This window comes from Neoarius graeffei, chromosome 5 (genome assembly GCF_027579695.1).
Source record: "Neoarius graeffei isolate fNeoGra1 chromosome 5, fNeoGra1.pri, whole genome shotgun sequence".
Classification (NCBI taxonomy): domain Eukaryota; kingdom Metazoa; phylum Chordata; class Actinopteri; order Siluriformes; family Ariidae; genus Neoarius; species Neoarius graeffei.
Window position 1 is genome coordinate 58,185,953 of NC_083573.1, and position 20,078 is coordinate 58,206,030.

Genomic DNA, 20,078 nt, shown 5'->3' on the forward strand with positions numbered 1-20,078 from the left:
AGTGATATGCGCTGGGATCACACACACAGCGGCTCAGTCCCGAATCGTGGCTTGTTCACTTCACTCGCGCGCTCTGTGAGCTGCGCAGGGCCGGAGTGCGCACCCTCCAGAGGGCACTCGCTGTTCAGGGCGGAGTGATTTGGAGCGCAGGATGCCTGCGGAGCCGAGCGTATCCGTGTATTGGTGTTGCTGTGTGCACGGCTAACGGTTTTAGTGTAAACGCGAATCGTTTTAAGAACGTTAATCTGATGATCCGCTGATTCGACGTAATGTAAACGTAGCCTATGTGTCAGCCCTGTGATGACCTGGCGACTTGTCCAGGGTGTACCCCGCCTCTCGCCCGTAGTCAGCTGGGATAGGCTCCAGCTTGCCTGTGACCCTGTAGAACAGGATAAAGCGGCTACAGATAATGAGATGAGATTAATAATAATAATCATGCAATATAATGTGCTAAGCTAATAGAGACATACCCCAAGAGACTTGCAGCTGTAATTGCAGCAAAAGGTGGCTCTACAAAGTATTGACTTTGGGGGTGCATACCTATGCACAGTCCAGATCTCTGTTTTTTCATCTTAGGCTACGTTCACACTGCAGGCTGAAGTGACTCAAATCCGATCTTTTCGCCCATATGTGACCTGTATCCGATCTTTTATTGACAATATGAACGACACAGATCCGATTTTTTCAAATCCGACCCAGGCCGTTTGGATATGTGGTCCTAATTCCGATTCCTATCCGTTCTTTTCATATGCGACTTCAGTCTGAACCGCCAGGTCGCATTCATCCGACTTACACGTCATCAACAAGCCACAAACGTCACTATTCTGCGCTGAAGTAGGCGGCGGGTCTCTCAAAAAAAGTTACAACAACATGGCGCATAATCACGGGCGCAGATAGAGGGTGGGACTCGTCCCACCCAGATTTAAATTCACCTCGTTTGGTCCCCCCCACTTATAGAGAGGAAAAAACGTCTATGCTGTCTTTCTTTGCATAAGGCAAACCTCACGGAAAAATCAAAAGACTAATTACCATTCGGTTTATTGAGGTGCACAGCAGTGTATACATAGTTGCAACAACTCACATAAAACAAAACAAAGACTGATATTCGGTTGGTTGAGCTGCGCAGACTGCACAGGTTGCGAGCTCGAGCTTGGTTGCTATGGTAACCCATAAGTTTGACAGACATATCGGGGTTGGTTTGCTGGCAGCTTTGTCCCCCCCCCCAGTTTTTTGTCTCCCCCAGTTCAAAAAATGTATCTGCGCCCCTGCGCATGACATCAATGCGAGGGACGCTTCGGGCTGTGAAGGTTCTGAATCTTCTCAATGGAAGGACGCAGAGGTTAGGGAGCTGATTTCCATTTGGGGGGATGCAGCTATTCAAGCTAGATTGGATGGGTCATACCGCAACCGGGCGGTTTTACTTCCGTAAACACTGGCCATGCTCACTGCGTATGACGTCGTCGTATCCTGCAGTGCGCATGCGGAACACTTTTAGGTCGCTTTTCGTTCATACTGAGGATCACATACAAGTCGCATATATTTGTTAATGTGAACGACCTCACAAAAAAATCGGATTTCACAAAAAAATGGGAATTGAGCATTAAGCCTTGCAGTGTGAACGTAGCATTTATTACTGTTTGTGTCACAAAAAAAAATTGCACTTTTAAAGTGGTAGGCATGTTGTGTAAATCAAATGGTGCTAACCCCCCAAAAATGCATTTCAATTCCAGCTTATAATGCAACAGGACAAACACCAAGGGGGATCAATACTTTTCCAAGACACTGTACTGTATATGCGCATGTAATGTCTGCAAGTTCACTTTATACTGCTGCCTACACAGAGCACATCTTTAAATTCAGGAAATTCTGCTTCTTTAGGTGTTTTTTTTAATCTGCATGGACAGATTTTATGAGTTTTGGTGTGGGCAGAGTGGTGGCACAGCTCTAGGGTTTCCGGTTCATTCCTACGCTCTGGTTACAGTCTGTGCTGAGCCGTGCGTGTTGTCCATGTCTGTGTGGGTTTCCTCAAGGTTCTCCAGTTTCCTCCCACCTCTCAAAAACATGCTGGTAGGTGGACTGGCTACATTAAACTGCCCCAAAGTGTGAAGGAGTGTGTGGTGTCCCATTTAGAGCATATTCCCTCTCTCTAAGGTATTAGGCAGAGACCCGTCCACCCGTAAATTTGACGGGCGATTGCCGATTTCAACGGGCAAGTATACACACAGACGGATACTGAAACGGACGATAATGCCGAAAATTTTCGCACATGAATACTCCCACATGTCATCCGATAAATCCAGTTATGTTCCGCCCACACACGGACTGGCCATCGGGAGTAGCGGGAGTTTTCCCGGTGGGCTGGTGGTTCAGCGTGGGCCGGCGGAGAAAAAAAAAAAAAAAAACAGTTGCGCGCTGGCCTTTAATATGATAAGCAATGTTAACAGTTTCTTTAACAAACTGTTAACATTGCTTATTACAGTTGCGCGCTGGCCTTTAATATGATAAGCAATGTTAACAGTTTGTTAAAGAAACTGTTAACATTGCTTATCATATTAAAGGCCAGCGCGCAACTGTTTTTTTTTTTTTTTTCTCCGCTGGCCCACACTGAACCACCGGCCCACTGGGAAAACTCCCGCTACTCCCGATGGCCAGTCCGTGTGTGGTTCCGCCATCATTTACAAATCGTAAGAAACACAGTTTAATACGAAAAATACTGAAAACTTGAAATGAAAAATCAGAATATTTCATCGTTTCCGCCATTTTGGCCCGCACTGAATCTTGTAACATGCGGACTGAATAAATCGCGAATTCTGATTGGTCGAAAATTGCCAAACACCCTGCGTTGTAGTTTCCTCTTTCTTGGCGGGAGAACCGCATTTTTTTTTGCTGACTCACTCTTCTGGATCAAGATGAATCCCAACAAACGCCCCAAATTGAATGTGACAAAAACTGATTCGTTTTTCCACAAAAAGACAGAAAAGGTATGTGTGATACATTGATTAACAAGGGGGTTTCATTGGGGTATGGTAAAATAGAATACTGTTGGGTTTTTTTTTTTATTAAATACTGTAACTAGATCAAAAGATTATATACAATTCATTGTTGTTTATTTTCTTTTCACTTTTGTTACGAAATCAAACACCATACATACATCTGATACATTCAGGAGTGAAACTGAAAAAAATACAAAGTAAAAATATGCAATATTTCTGATCAAAAATTACACGCCATTTCACCCTGAAAATGTCCTAGAATGCAGGAAATGAAGTCTAAATTTCAAAAATTTTCTGGGGGGGCATGCCCCCAGACCCCCCTAGAGGGACTTCGCGCCTGCAGCGCTCGTCTTCGCACCTGCGGCGCTTATCAGGATTATATAAAATATTATTTTTGACTGGTAAATTTCTTTTTCTGCCTAATACCCTACCTCTCTCACACCTAGTGTTCTTAGGACAGGCTCTGGATCCACTGTGACCCTGACCAGGATAAAGTGGTGACTGAAAAAGAATGAATGTATGAGAGTTGGCGAAATAATACATACAAGTATTATTGCTTGGAAGCAAGGGCATTTGGAGTGACAAGGAAAGCAAATACTTATAGAAGAATGCTTTTTGAAGATTTCTAGATTTTCTGTGTGGATTTTTAGATGTTTAGCTATTCTGTCTCCATTGTTGAGAGTGTTAAGCATTAATAGCCTTTATAATAGTATGAGGAATACGCTCAAAATGTCCCAAAGACTCAGAGCTGCCCTCTTCTTCTACGCACTGGCTTGATATTAAATTCTGTTTCTTATCAAAGAAAACTGAATGATATCCCAAACTGCTTTCAGATTACACCGTTTTATAATACAGGGTGTTTCAAAAAATTTGACATCATTTCACAGTCTAATAACTTTGCCAATTCTCGTTCAACTGACCTCAAATTTTAACAGCCTGTATGGAAACAGGTCAAAATTTTATGTGCAATGTTTTTTGTTTTTATCTATCTTTTTAGGTATAGAAATGCCATTCACTGGAAAAGAAAAGGCGTTTAGTGTGCTTAAACACAGTCGAACAAGACTGTGCAGCGTGCATTTATGAGAGAATTCTCTAACAATGCACCAACTGCAATGCAGATTTGGACACGGCACAAAAAGCTCAAAGAGGAAGGCCGTCTATGCAGGGCGAAAAGATCTGGACGACCACCAGCATCGGAAGAGACGGTTGAGCGGGTTCGCGAAAAACCCTTGCGAAGCCCCAAGTCGTCCATAAGAAGAGCAAGCCTGGAGACCCAGACTCCTCCAACAGCAGTTCGGCATGTCCTGAGGAAACGTTTGCGAATGGACGACCGACTTGGCGTGTGTGTCTGTGTCTCGGGTGGCGCGAATACTTAATTTGCGAAATCGTTCATGGAATCCACATACCTTTGAATTGCTCATTTAAATTTTGAGGAGAACAGGATAAAGTGGCTAGAGATAATGAGATGAGAGGAGATGAAATCTTATATTGCTCAAGATTAAGCCTGTTCAGTTTCATTTGCGGGCGGCACGGTGGTGTAGTGGTTAGCGCTGTCGCCTCACAGCAAGAAGGTCCAGGTTTGAGCCCCGTGGCCGGCGAGGGCCTTTCTGTGTGGAGTTTGCATGTTCTCCCCGTGTCCGCGTGGGTTTCCTCCGGGTGCTCCGGTTTCCCCCACAGTCCAAAGACATGCAGGTTAGGTTAACTGGTGACTCTAAATTGACCGTAGGTGTGAATGTGAGTGTGAATGGTTGTCTGTGTCTATGTGTCAGCCCTGTGATGACCTGGCGACTTGTCCAGGGTGTACCCCGCCTTTCGCCCGTAGTCAGCTGGGATAGGCTCCAGCTTGCCCGCAACCCTGTAGAACAGGATAAAGCGGCTACAGATAATGAGATGAGAGATGAGTTTCATTTGCCTAGACTGTGCAGTTTCTGGGATATTTACATCTCAAATAATATCACATTTTTTGAAACACCCTGTATAATAAAGTACAAAATTTTACATACATAAAGTACATATTAGTTGTATCATAATCAATATCATAATTCCTAAATTACATTACCTTTTTTGTCAGGATTTTTCCAGAATTTTCTCCCCGATTTGTTTACGGCCAATTCCCAGCCACCAGATTACTCACCCCAATTACACGACAACGACCAATCAGGAAGGGCAAAGGCTATCACATGCTTCCTCCGTGCTTCCTCCAAGGCATGTGAAGGCAGCCAACTGCATCGTTTTCAAACTGCTGCTCAGACAACACCAGTCGGTGTAACGCACTCGGAGCGTTGCACTCCACTCCTGTATGCATGAGCTCACAGACACCCATGATTGGTTCGGGTCACTTGTGAGTGATCGGGGACAGAGAGAGTACGCCACCTCTCCCTCCCTCCCTAAGAGCTCTCTCGGGCTTGCGGCCACGGATGGCTATGACAACATCGGGATTCCGACTCGTGATCTCCGGATGAGAGGGCGAACACTTTTCTGTTGTGCCACTTGGGAGCTTTAATCTAAATTACCTTTAATCCTTATCATCTAATGGCCTCTACTTTTCTCCCACTTCAAACACATAGCATTTACTGTTGCAACAAACGCCATTTTTAAAGCACAAATGTAAAATATTAAAAAGCTGGCTTCTGCCATTTGTATGCCCTCCTCTCTACCGCTGTCAAGTTTAAGGGCAGTAAGTGGAAATGCTTTCAACTTTGCCATTAACTTTAGAGTCACTCGCAAAGAGAAGCATGGTGGGCCTCACAGACAAAGGGCACCCCAGAGCTGAAGACGCCAGTGGGAGAGTTCGGTTCCAAATGTCACCTACGTGAGGAACATTAAAAACATCTCAGGTGCTATACTAAGACTCGGGAGATAATGAAGGTTTAATGCAAGAGGCACACACTGCAAAAAAATTGAAAACTGAATTTGAGGAGAAAATGACTTAATACTAGTGAAATTATCTTGCTGCATGGACAGATATTTTTACTTGATAAGACATCTTAGAATCAGTTGGCTGCAATCTAGAACCAGGTTTAATAATCTCAGAATTAGTGTCTTGTATTCTTCTAATAAGAAATGCTCGATCGTTTCAACTATTTAAGATATTTTCACTTGCTAAGATGTCGTTTTTTGCAGTGCAACAGTCAGCTGATGACAGATAATTAGGGAGTTTACAGATAAAGTAGAAAGAAGCCAAACAATAAGATAGGGAGACTCAACACATCCCTGCTGATTTACAGTTAATTTGATATTCAACTGAAATGTCTGTGATAAAGAGATGAGAGTCTCGCCCAAGTCTGACCACTGTCGTCTAATCTAACTGGCCAAATCCATAAAATCCTTCCATCATCTCCACAGACATCCCTGCTCTCATGTCCTTCAAGAACGACAAACCAAAATGCTGCTATTTCATATGACTTGGAATGTGTATTAACAAGCATTGTCCAGCAATATTATGATATAATATGGCCAAAAGTTTGTGGACACATGACCATCACAACCCATATGTGCTTTTTGAGCATCCCATTCCAGATATATTGCTCCTTTGCACTTATAATAAGCTTCACTCTTCTGAAAAGGCTTTCGGTTAGATACTGGGGAGTCGCTTTGAGGATGTGTATCCATACAGCCACAAGAGTATTCGTGAGGCACTGATGTCAGAAAAGGAGGCCTGGGGCGCAGTTGACAAACGTGTTCGGTGGAGTTGAGTTCAGGGCTCTGTGAAGGCCACTCAAGCTCTTTCACTCCAGCCTGAGCAGATCATGCCTTCAGGGACCTCGTTTTGCGCACAGGAGCGCTGTCATGCTGGAACACGTTTGAGCCGCTTAGTTCCACTGGTGGGAAATTATAGTGCTATACAGCATACAAAGCCTTCCTGTACTTGCAACTTTGTGGCAACTGTTTGAGGAAGGCCCACATATGGGTGTGACTGTTATACGTCCACAAACTTTTGGCCATACAGTGTACATATACATATCGATCACAGGGAGTAATACTGAGTGGGAAGCCATGCACTAATGGTTAGAGAAGCAGCTTTGGGACCAAAAGGTCACTGGTTTGATTCCCTGGACCAGCAAGAATGGCTGAAGTGCCCTTGAGCAAGGCACCTAACCCCCAACTGCTCCCCAGGATACTCTGGGTACGTTGTATGTCGCTCTGGATAAGAGCATCTGCTAAATGCTTGGAATGTAATGCAATGAGCGGCTGTTTATGTGCTTTTCTTGTGAATTTTATTAGATCGTGGGGCGGCACGGTGGTGTAGTGGTTAGCGCTGTCGCCTCACAGCAAGAAGGTCCGGGTTTGAGCTCCGTGGCCGGCGAGGGCCTTTCTGTGTGGAGTTTGCATGTTCTCCCCGTGTCCGCGTGGGTTTCCTCCGGGTGCTCCGGTTTCCCCCACAGTCCAAAGACATGCAGGTTAGGTTAACTGGTGACTCTAAATTGACCGTAGGTGTGAATGAGAGTGTGAATGGTTGTCTGTGTCTATGTGTCAGCCCTGTGATGACCTGGCGACTTGTCCAGGGTGTACCCCGCCTTTCGCCCGTAGTCAGCTGGGATAGGCTCCAGCTTGCCTGCGACCCTGTAGAACAGGATAAAGCGGCTACAGATAATGAGATGAGATTTTATTAGATCGTATGTTCCTCAAATAATCATCACACCAAAGCCATACCATTCTCATCGTATACATAAAATGGCATAAGAAAATATTTGCAAACTTCATGGTCACTGACCATCAGTCCTGAGAAAGCTACAGTTTGAAAAAGAGAACAAGGAGAATATTATTACCTTGACAATTAAAATTTTTTTTTAAATTATAATTGTGGAAACATCGACAACTTTTATTACCAGCTTATACCACAGTGCTGTTGAATTCGCAAATCAGATTTCTGTTAAGAGATGTTTAACATTTACGGAAGGAGTCAACTTTGGGATGGTAATGGCGCACCCAAGCTCCCCCCCATTAAAACTGTAGATGACCATGTGTTCACAGGGAAGCTACGCGCTCTACATGGCTGGCTTGTCTGAAGCATGTGTTAGGACAGGAAATATACACTGGCTCTCACCTCATTCTGAAGTTCATCATCACTCTTGGTAGAAGCCAGCATCTCAAACAGCGAGGTACAGAGCTCCTCTACACTGGACGAACCCATATTGCCTCCACTCAGGTACTTCTCCACCTCTCTTCTCAGGATGGAGCGGTCAGCACTGCTGCTCTGGCTCACTGACTGTACTCCAGAAGTCTCCAAATCCGTGCCACGCCCACCAGCATGGTTACTCAAGAAGTTGTTGAAGTCCAGCGTATTTTCCTCTTCCCATGGAAGACTATCTGGACTGTCTAGGACATAAGTGTCAAAAGAGAAGGCAATGTTCCGTCCAAAAGACAATCCGTGATCTATAGGCTTGTTTGACGTCTGGGTCTGGATGAAAGCTTCCACCTGGGACTCTCCAAGCTGAGCCACCAGTTGGCTGACAGCAGCACAGGCAGTATTGGCTGCTGAGGCTGGGAAAGGTCCGAACATCTGCTTAATGGCCCGGGTCTCTTCGTAGCTGACCTGATCTTTGTTCTGGAAGGTCTTGAGCAAGAAGACTGCGGCACTTTCAATTGCATCCTGCCCGAAATCTGTACCCACTGCAAAGTTCACAGAGAACACAGGAAGCACAGCGATTATTCTGTAGACCCACAAAATGAGAAAGTGCCTCTGTATCATGTGAGGGCACAATTAAAACCATTTTCACTTCACTGCCCATGCTTTTGCTGTTGAAGAAATACAGTAACGCAAAGCTAACCACAAAAAACTTTAATAATGGGTGAGAAAAGGGCTGAATGTCCAATTAAAGGAGAAAATATGACCAAGAGACAGGAAGACAAGGATTTGGGCCAATTAAAATTCTCTGAATGCAGCTCACTCTCTACCTGCTGCTCATTTTTGAAGTAATTGCTCATTTCTGTGTATTTTAAAATATGTAAACTTGGAGAAGAGCACTTTATTCTGGTTGGGTTTTTTTTTTTCAGAATGGCCTGTCTGTAAACTGCAGAGAGGGTACTGTGTGAACTATACTGAATGTGCAATCACACCATATACTTTTAATGGAACAAACATTTGTCAGCTAAGAAATATTTGTTTTCAAAGAACGCCGCACTGAATAACATGCACTTGAGTGGGTTTCCCAAAAGCCTCTTAATGCCAAGAGCATCTTAACTAGGAGAGAGAGTGTTCATTGTGATGCTCGCTCTACCATTTAACGATCTTTTTTGCTACGATGCTTTTGGGAAACCCACCTCTTTTAATTAGGAAGGGTAAATGTAGTAACATTTGAGAAGGAGTTTTATTATTTAGGTCCAACCTGTGTCGATGTAATTTATACCCAAGCCTAAAGATTTCGAGTAAAATCACCTGATCAGCTCTTTTATCTCCCTTCATTGTTTTCAATGCATGTTTTTCAAGGTTAGACTTTTTTCACTGAACAGTAATGTGCAGTGTAATATTCACAATATGAAGAAAAGTTACTTTTTCATTTTAATTACTGTTTAACCATGTTTAGGTTTTAAAATATAGTAATTAACCATTCTTCACTAGGATGTCCTTTTCATAATACGCCTTCGGTTTCCAGTACAATCTCGCACTGTACTTTGCAGAACCTCGTAACACTTCGGCTCATAATCCTTAACGACACCCCAAAGCATATTTTAAAGATGTTTAAATGAGAAAATAATTGTAGTTTTGTTAATTAAGCTACAGCATCATCTGGGCATCATCCTGTTATACACCACTGAGCTGTTTATCACAGACTTTTATCAACTATTCAGTTACAAAATAAGGAAAGATCCTTTTTGGCTTTGATTTCTATCGCAAATACTGCAGGCCTGCTGCGAGCAGGGCCTTGCTTGCATTCACAACAGCTATCGTGGGATCAGAGGAAAAGAGAGCCCTGCCATGTTGCAATCCATGCCCTGCTGCTTTCCCTGTGACCTACCTCCTTTGTCCCCTGACAACAGGATCAGAACAGCAATATGAGCCGTGATAGGACACAGTATGCAGCTCAGTTTGACTAAGCCTGTATTCTGGGGGATTTGCATCTAATCTAATTATTCGACACATCAGGAAAGCTGAACACTACGGTGTTGTGACATTCACCATTGTGACTGGTTATGTTCAGTATGGGTGTACACTCGTGGTACGAGCTAAATGACCTTAACTTTATGCTTTCTAACAACGTTTAGTCTTCGGCTAATGCTGGTTTTAGACTGTGAAATTTTATCAGGTCTTTTCACATTATTACTCGTCACAGTAGGAGAGGATCGCAATAAATTCCTGACCGAACCCTAGACAGTAATGTGGATTCTCAATGTCAGATTATACTAGGAAGATCCTCTAGTGATAGAACTGTAACTAAAGAAAATTACTGCATTCATCAATCAGGATGATCTGAGCTCATGCGGAAAACGAAAGGTCACAAACAGTGGTGATGAAGAGATTGAGAAAAGCCAGAGCATATTTTTGTTCAAAAGTTCCATGTATGACATGTAGACGAAGGGGAAAAAAAAACCACTAAGAGTGAATTTGCGCAAGTTTGGCTGTAGATAGAGCGAGCAGGTCTCGGTCACATGCTTTCAAACAAAAACAATTAACTAGATTCGGAGAAGTGTGAGCCACCCCTTTAAGTCACAATGGCACCGAATCAGCCTCCAGTAAAACCTCGGTCACAACCAGCCGTACATGCTCCTACGGCTGGTCTACGTGCAAAAAACGCAAGAAACGCACGGAGAGCGCGTGTGAAACGCACGGAGGGCGCGCGCATGACGTGCTGATTTTCGAGCCGTAGACCGGCCACAGAGGTTCTTTGTCATGTCAAACAAACTCTACGGGCGCTTACGTTTTTTTCAGGTTGCAAGACAAACTTACGGCCAACGTGCGTTTTTCTCCACGAACAAAAAAACGCAGCGATTTGGGAAATGCCAAAAATCGCACGGCCAAAAAAAAAAAAAATCAAATCGCACGTCCGGTTGTGACCTAGGCTTAAGCATGACGCATTCTGCGATGCAAGACCTCCAGTCATACTTTACAACCAAAGAATTCTTTTATCGTGTACAGTACGATTTCTGTCTGACAGCAAAATGGGGCCTGAAGCCGTACAGCGAGAACCCAACTAAATTCAGTTTGTACTTCAATGTACAAGTGATCGTGGAAAAACATGTTGAGGGAAAGTGAAAAGGCCAAGGGAAACATTTCCAGCACATAAGGTAGTAGATGTGGATATAATTACTGAACATTTTACTTCTTAGCACAAGAAACGCAAATACCAGTGAGGAATTTTCTAGAAAAATCAGTTAAATACTATACCTATCTGTTTAGCTGCTTGAAGAAGATTTTTCAGCTCCTGAGACTCTCTTTGTTGCTGCTTCTTCTCGAGCTGTTGTGTGAAAAACTGGACAACTTTTGCCCAAGTCAGACTCTCTCTGGCAAACAGCTCCTGCCTCTTCAAACGCTTGGCCTGCACGAGAAACTTTTATAAACACACAATCGAAAACACAAACCTCTCTTCGTGTCCTTGCTTAAAGCAAGAGGCAATATTACAAATCATTTACAGAAGGACATAAATGCAATGACCAGTCCCTATTTGAATTTGCATCAAGCTTAAATTTGAACCCCTTTAACCCCACGCCACTGTATAAGCACCAGAGTGCCTTCAAAAACTTAGTGTTAGAGTATTCTCAGAACAAACCACTTATTTCTAATCGTTATCTCTGGCATAAAGAGGCACGTTTGCTTCTTTAAACAATTTAGAGCTAAGCTGGAGATATAAGATAATCAGAAGCACAATCGACCTCCTCCTAAAAAGCCAAAACAAGTCAGGAGATAGAGCGATTAATGAAAAACAAGATGGGGAGGGGGGCAGCATGGTGGTGTAGTGGTTAGCGCTGTCGCCTCACAGCAAGAAGGTCCTGGGTTTGAGTCCTGTGGCCGGCGAGGGCCTTTCTGTGCGGAGTTTGCATGTTCTCCCCGTGTCCGCGTGGGTTTCCTCCGGGTGCTCCGGTTTCCCCCACAGTCCAAAGACATGCAGATTAGGTTAACTGGTGACTCTAAGGCTACATCCACACGACAACGGCAACGAGATTTTATTTAAAAAAATATATATATCGTGTCCACATGGGCAACGGATCAGTAAAATATCAGGTACATATGGCAACGCAACGCTTGCTGAAAACGATGCAATACACATGCCACACCTCTACGTGCGCTGTAAGACGGTCCCATCGGAGACACCAGAACAATAGAAGAAGTAGGACGCATGCGCATAAACCCCTTCTTCTACCCGGCGTGAAGCACTCACAGGAACAAGCACACAACAACAAGAAGAAGATGGCTGTGAATACGCGAGGAAATCGTGCCTTCTGTGTGTAGAAATTAGTGTGCATAGTTTAATATAACTTAATTTTCTTATTGTGTGTGAACATTTTGAAAAGCATTTTTATATAATTTATATAACTTTTTATATTGTGTGAGAACATTTTGAAAAGCAGTCTTATCCAATAAAAAAAAAATTCAAGAAATGGTTCAGTTACTTGTTTATTTAAAAGAAAAGCTGTATACAAAAGTGAATGCAATGCAGTGGTTCATACAAAACAGCGAGAGTGCTGCTTGTTCTAGTCATGTGGTTGTGACGTCATCGTAAACAAATCCGTTCTACTCATCCAAACGACTTCGCAACGGCGCCGTTGCCAGATTTTTCCACTCTGGAACCCGTTCTCGTTTTGGGGCACCCAAAGCGCCGGTGCCGTGTGGACGCCAGGCCGAAACGATAAACAATTTTATCAGATTCACCTGAATCCGTTGCCGTGTGGACAGCCTCTAAATTGACCGTAGGTGTGAATGTGAATGGTTGTCTGTGTCTATGTGTCAGCCCTGTGATGACCTGGCGACTTGTCCAGGGTGTACCCCGCCTTTCGCCCGTAGTCAGCTGGGATAGGCTCCAGCTTGCCTGCGACCCTGTAGAACAGGATAAAGCGGCTACAGATGAGATGAGATGAGATGATGGGGAGGGAAGTCAAGGACTGAGAATGTGACACAGACATAAATAACAGAGGAGAAACTAGCTTAGCAGAGATACATGTTTGAGGATAGAATATTGTAAACGGTCTTCCATGAATCTACTCACTAGTGGACATGTTCTAGGACATCCATCAATACGTTTACATGCACAAACATATTCTGGTTTTTGACCGTATTCCTAATCCTACTAAACTGTTTACATGGCTAATGAAAATTAATATTCCACTAATATTCCTGTGTACATGCAGCTGTGCAGACTCCAATCCTCTCATTGGTTTGTGTGCAACACAAAGGTGACATAAAACAGGCAAGAGGGGGTGTGTGGCAAACTGCCCTAAAAAAAAAACCTTAGACCAATATTCCGGATGAGTTGTCCAAAGAATGAAAACCCCTAAAAATTAATTAATTAAAAAAAAAATTCAGCATATTCCATGTCACGATCGGCAAATGCTAAATTCAGAATAAGACCGAATTTGAAATCTGATTTTTACATGGCCAGTATCAAGTTCTGAATATGGCCATATTCAGAAAAAAAGTAAAATATTAGTGTGCATGTAAACAAACTGCACGTCCTTGATCATGTCAATTTCTCAGAACAACAGAGAATGAACAACACAACATATATAACATTGTTACTAGCCTCATTTTGCATGACAGAATACTGTAGTATTTTGCAATCATTTCATTTTATGGCATAAACTAGTGGTCCAGTGGGTGGAACTAACAAAACTGCAATCATCTCAATTTATATTTCAAATTTTATCTATCATCAAAAAATTCCCATGCAGGGATTGGCCACCGATGGCTCATGTGACATAAAATAGTTCCACCATTGATTAAGCAAAGTATCACGTGACATCCAAAAATAAAAAAAATGAAAAATGTATATGGTGAGAGTCAGTCATGGGGTATCCTGGATATACCATGAACTGACATCATAATTTCAAGCTCTACGGCCGACTCGAGTCGCAGCTGTGGCTCCATGAGCATTTGTGTGTGTGTAGATCTACGCACCATGATCATGCCCAGCGAGGTAGGGGATAGCACAGTGCATTGCACATGCGCAGGCTGAAGGTTGCTCCGACGTTACCAACAAACATGGCTGCCTCCAGCGAGTTTATGTCGAGATTCAATCTGAACACTTTTAGTTTGGAATTTTTTGATGAGGGATATAAATCAAATATACCATGTGCTGAGAGGCTCCGGTAATTATGGGTTCTCTTCAGGGACTGGCATAGTACTATTTTCTATGGGGTTGTAGCCCCTCACAAAATAGTACTATACCAGTCACCTCAGAGAATCCATAATTTCAACCGGAGCCTCTCAGTGCATGGTGTGTTTGATTAGTAGTACTGTGCAATTCTCATTTTGTCTGGTATACTGGTATGTTGCAATTGTGAACAGGCTCATATTGTATTACATGCTTGCATTTTGCAGATTTTTACAGATTTGTATTGCGTAATTGTTACTGGCCTCATTTTCAGAATAATTCTAGTCATGATAAACATTTACATGTAGGATTTTTCTTGGTGTTTGGTCACAACATGATGCACACATCTCAGGCAACAAAACACAATTACCACGCTAATATTCAAATATTGTAATTAATCAAATCACTCAATAAAACAAACAAACAAACAAACAAACAAACGTGTTGCCAGGCAAAACAAACCTCACCCGGTAGCACTTATGATGAATATTAAGGAAGATATCGTGAAAAAACGATTTTGACCTTTTTGGTGACCTTGATTTTGACCTTGTGTGTGAACATACTTGGCCAATAAACATGGTTCTGATTCTGATTCTCTGCTGCTCTCAGCCAATCAGAACACACCGTACTGCTCTCAGCCAATCAGAACACACCGTACTGCGTGACTGTTACACTCTTAAGTTGGTTTGCCAACTGCCAAAAAAAAAAAAACCCTGAAGAAGAAAACCCCCAAAAAATACAAACAATAAAAAAAAAATAATGGAATAAAAGTATTCAATGGTAAGAACGTAGCTTTTTTTTTTCCCAAGAATTATTATTACAGCATTTTCCACAAATTGTTAGTATCATTTTGCCGGTTTGTTTACAGTCTAATTGGAAACGATTTTGTCGGTTGTTTTGTATAAAGTTTTTATTTATCGAATTTGCAAAAAATAAAAATGCTCTGTTTCTCAAAATCCAGTGAATGTGGATAAAATAAAACAGTTATTCCACTCAATCTCGTCATACATGGCTTATAGCCAACTCAGTGCTACGCGCCTCATCGGCTATCAGCTCATATACGACTCAATTTTGTGGAATAACTTAAATATACACTACCGTTCAAAAGTTTGGGGTCACCCAGACAATTTTGTGTTTTGCATGAAAAGTCACACTTTTATTAAGTTGTAAAATGAATAGAAAATATAGTCAAGACATTTTTCTGGCCATTTTGAGCATTTAATCGACCCCACAAATGTGATGCTCCAGAAACTCAATCTGCTCAAAGGAAGGTCAGTTTTATAGCTTCTCTAAAGAGCTCAACTGTTTTCAGCTGTGCTAACATGATTGTACAAGGGTTTTCTAATCATCCATTAGCCTTCTGAGGCAATGAGCAAACACATTGTACCATTAGAACACTGGAGTGAGAGTTGCTGGAAATGGGCCTCTATACACCTATGGAGATATTGCACCAAAAACCAGACATTTGCAGCTAGAATAGTCATTTAGCACATTAGCAATGTATAGAGTGGATTTCTGATTAGTTTAAAGTGATCTGCATTGAAAAGAACAGTGCTTTTCTTTCAAAAATAAGGACGTTTCAAAGTGACCCCAAACTTTTGAACAGTAGTGTACACACACACTGCTACTACACTGCTTATATTGATTATTAAAAAAAAAAAAAAAACGCTTTTTCCACCTATGATCACAAACATCAGTCTATGAAAACAAGAACAATATATTAACATAAATAGCATTCAAATCCATATGCAAGACCTCAGTAGCATAATCAGCAAAAGAGAACGTAATTAAAACAGAAACATTTGTTCTGAAAACAAGTTGTGCCTTGCCTTTAAATCATACAGCTCGAGGGAGAGGTCTTCCTGCTTGCTAACCGTGGAGAAAGAGCGCAATGCTCCGGTAAGCCGAGGAGGAGCCATAGCTCTGCCGCTCAGTCAAGCATCAGCGGGAAGATGCAGTCATGCAGGAAAAGTGCCTGTTAGGAAAAACCAACAATGCTGTATATTAATGCACTGTTTTACAGATCAGGATTCATCTCAAGTCATGAGTTACTTCTGATCGGCTTACATCCTGTACTGTGCATATCCTTTTAAACTTTAACTTTCAAGAACTTTACTGGTCATGACAGAGCTCTGAATGAATACCCAATGAATTAAAAAAATAAAAAATAAAAATCAGTCCCATAATTTTCCACACTTTTCATTACCAAGTAAAACACCCAACGTAAATTCACCGGTTTTAGGAGTCGCTAAAAACACGCATGAACTTAAACATGGCTAATGCTCAGACTGTTTGTGGATACAATCACCACACACGTCAAAGTCAGTTAGGCTACGTTCACACTGCAGGCTGAAGTGACTCAAATCCGATCTTTTCGCCCATATGTGACCTGTATCCGATCTTTTATTGACAATATGAACGACACAGATCCGATTTTTTCAAATCTGACCCAGGCCGTTTGGATATGTGGTCCTAATTCCGATCCCTATCCGCTCTTTTCATATGCGACTTCAGTCTGAACCGCCAGGTCGCATTCATCCGACTTACACGTCATCAACAAGCCACAAACGTCACTATTCTGCGCTGAAGTAGGCGGCGGGTCTCTCAAAAAAGTTACAACAACATGGCGCATAATCACGGGCGCAGATAGAGGGTGGGAGTCGTCCCACCCAGATTTAAATTCACCTCGTTTGGTCCCCCCCACTTATAGGGAGGAAAAAACGTCTATGCTGTCTTTCTTTGCATAAGGCAAACCTCACGGAAAAATCAAAAGACTAATTACCATTCGGTTTATTGAGGTGAACAGCAGTGTATACATAGTTGCAACAACTCACATAAAACAAAGACTGATATTCGGTTGGTTGAGCTGCGCAGACTGCACAGGTTGCGAGCTCGAGCTTGGTTGCTATGGTTACTAACAACAAGTTTGACAGGCATATCGGGGTTGGGGTTGGTTTGCTGGCAGCTTTGTCCCCCCCAGTTTTTTGTCCCTCACAGTTCAAAAAACGTATCTGCGCCCCTGCGCATGACATCAATGCGAGGGACGCTTCGGGCTGTGAAGGTTCTGAATCTTCTCAATGGAAGGACGCAGAGGTTAGGGAGCTGATTTCCATTTGGGGGGGATACAGCTATTCAAGCTAGATTGGATGGGTCATACCGCAACTGGGCGGTTTTACTTCCGTAAACACTGGCCATGCTCACTGCGTGTGACGTCGTCGTATCCTGCAATGCGCATGCGGAACACTTTTAGGTCGCTTTTCGTTCATACTGAGGATCACATACAAGTCGCATATATTTGTTAATGTGAACGACCTCACAAAAAAATTCGGATTTCACAAAAAAATCGGAATTGAGCATTAAGCCTTGCAGTGTGAACGTAGTGTTAGTTTCATAGAAGTGGTCAGTAGTTTCTGAACTCGGCTCCTTCATCTACCGGTATGTACAGACTGATGAGGAAAAGCAAGAAGAGATTCTACTCTCAGCAGCACTGTTTTGTGTCTTTGCTCCCCACAGCTTATTAATTATTACAACAGCTGTCTTAGTGAAATGGTGGATAACTGGACATTCCCAGGACAGAAAGAAAAGTCAGGATAAAAGTGACTGGTGGGTGTAATGGAAGGCTAATGGGTTTTTCATTAGTGTGGGAGCGTCACAAAATGGAGTTTAAAAAGAAAAACACCCGACATGTTACTCTCCACACTGACCACATAACAGCTCATCATTAAACGCGTGTGGAGTAAAAAACTGGAATGTTAATGGATTTAAAAACTTTTTTCCATTAGTGCGACAGTAAACGTGCAGTGATAACTTGCATTTTCAGAGTATGAGGTAAATGGACAAATCTTTCTTTCTTTCAACAAGAGCTTATCTTTTAACTCGAGTCCGCCAGTTAGCCCTTACTGTGACTGCCGGGTACCGTGGTGTAACTGTGGCCATTCTGCAGAATCAGAAACAGCACATAACCGTCGTAAAGAACCAAGCACTTAATGTTAGCTAGCAAGCAAATGGAGATAGTACACATGTTCATAAAAGTTTAATTCAAGGAATATTTTATTTAATAATAGGTTATTATATTTTACTCCAACCTTTATAAATGTAGGGAAATCATTATTGTTGTTGGTTATTAGGGCTTTTTTTTTCGCAATCATGGGTGTCTTTTTGAATAACACCATAAAACTCCTGCAATTTCTTAAACTTTATTTTACAGGAACACAGCAGCCCTACCTGCAGCAGTAACGGCTCTTGTAAGTTCTTATTAATATGTTTATATGCTTTATGGGGGAAGCCATGGCCTAATGGCTAGAGAAACAGCTTTGGGACAAAAATGTTGCCAGTTCGATTCCCTGGACCAGCAGGAATGGCTGAAGTGCCCTTGAGCAAGGCCCCTAACCCCCAACTGCTCCCTAGGCTGCTCTGGATATGTTGTACATCGCTCTGGATCAGAGCGTCTGCTAAATGCCTGTAATGTAAATGTAATGTAATGTTTGTAAAAGTCAAATGCAGACTCAGTTTTGACCTTGTGGTTATTTCATTTAATTCTACTTTAATTATTACGCTTAGATTTTACTGGTTAAACTCAGAATTGCATTTTTAGCACTAACTAAGTTTTACTTTGGGACGTATACTTTTTTTTTTTACCTCGCCCGCGATAGAGTAAGCAGGGCGAGGTATTGTAATCAGTGCGGTTTGTTTGTTTGTTTGTCTGTCTGTTAACAATCTAGCGTCTAGACCAGGCATCACCAAATGGCGGACCTCGGTCCGGATCCGGACCCAGTGATGGTTCTGTCCGGACCCGTGACCAATGGTAAATTCACGAGATTAAGTAATTTTCATGAAGCATTATTTTGGACGGTCGTGGCTATTGACAGCGGGCACTGCTACTCCAGTTAATACGACAACAGCTTCACTCAGTTGAGCCAATAAAATCGTTAGTTTACCCAGCGCGCCACAGCAGAGCAACAAGCAGAGAGGAAGAGAGTTAAGTTCAGAGACAACATGGCTTGCTCCAAAAGGCGGCGGAAAGTAGACAAGGAAAATCGTTGTTTTAAAGATGAATGGACGGAGAAATATATGTTCATTCTTCCGGCGAGCAGTTCAAAACCAGTGTGCCTCATATGCTCCGAAAACGTGGCATTAATTAAAAGCGGCAACGTGAAGCGCCACTACGAAACGAAGCACAGCTCTTTTGAGCAAAGTTATCCCCTGAAGTCCGAGCTGAGGGCCGCAAAATAACCCAACTGCAAGCACAGTATGACAGGTCTACCCGACTCATCACACACACACACACACACACACACACACACGCTTACAGCCCAGCAACGTGCAAACGAATGTTCCTTAAAAGTAGCGTTGATTTTGGGGCAACATAAACACATTGGAGTGTGTTCCCTGGTCTAACCAAAGGAGCACTGCACACCTTGACTATGTTTGGATCGACTTACAGCTGTGAGTCAGCTTTTTCCACTATGAACATTGTCAAAACTAAGTACCGTTCTAGGCTCAACAATGAACACCTACATATCTGCATGAGAATGGCACTCCAACCAAGATTTAAATTACTGGCAGGTCAGCCACATGCCCATTTTTTTCATTAAGAAAAGTAAAAGAAGAATTAAAAAGAGAAAAGTTCAAAGAAAAATGTTCTGTTTGCATTTCCCCCCAAAAAAGCCACTTGTTTTCTGAAGATGTGGACTTTTTTTTTCTTGAAAAGTAGGCCCTCATTTTTTTAGGCTGGGACCTCCTTATTTTAAGAACAAAGAAGAGAAAATGGGCGGCACGGTGGTGTAGTGGTTAGCGCTGTCGCCTCACAGCAAGAAGGTCCTGGGTTCGAGCCCCGTGG

General features: G+C 42.6%; 1 protein-coding gene across 3 annotated transcripts in view; it reads right to left on the minus strand.

The window, feature by feature from the left end:
* The window catches only part of ascc3 (activating signal cointegrator 1 complex subunit 3), a 395,456-nt gene that overhangs the window by 346,083 nt on the left and 29,295 nt on the right, over window positions 1-20,078 (minus strand). For all 3 annotated transcript variants that reach the window (XM_060922147.1, XM_060922146.1, XM_060922145.1), the window contains exons 2-4: window positions 16,069-16,214; window positions 11,320-11,470; window positions 8,041-8,606 (exon numbers count right to left, since the gene is read on the minus strand). In XM_060922147.1, the coding sequence (XP_060778130.1) occupies window positions 8,041-8,606; window positions 11,320-11,470; window positions 16,069-16,158 (807 nt within the window). In that variant the 5' untranslated portion in view covers window positions 16,159-16,214. The remainder of the gene's footprint in view (window positions 1-8,040; window positions 8,607-11,319; window positions 11,471-16,068; window positions 16,215-20,078) is intronic.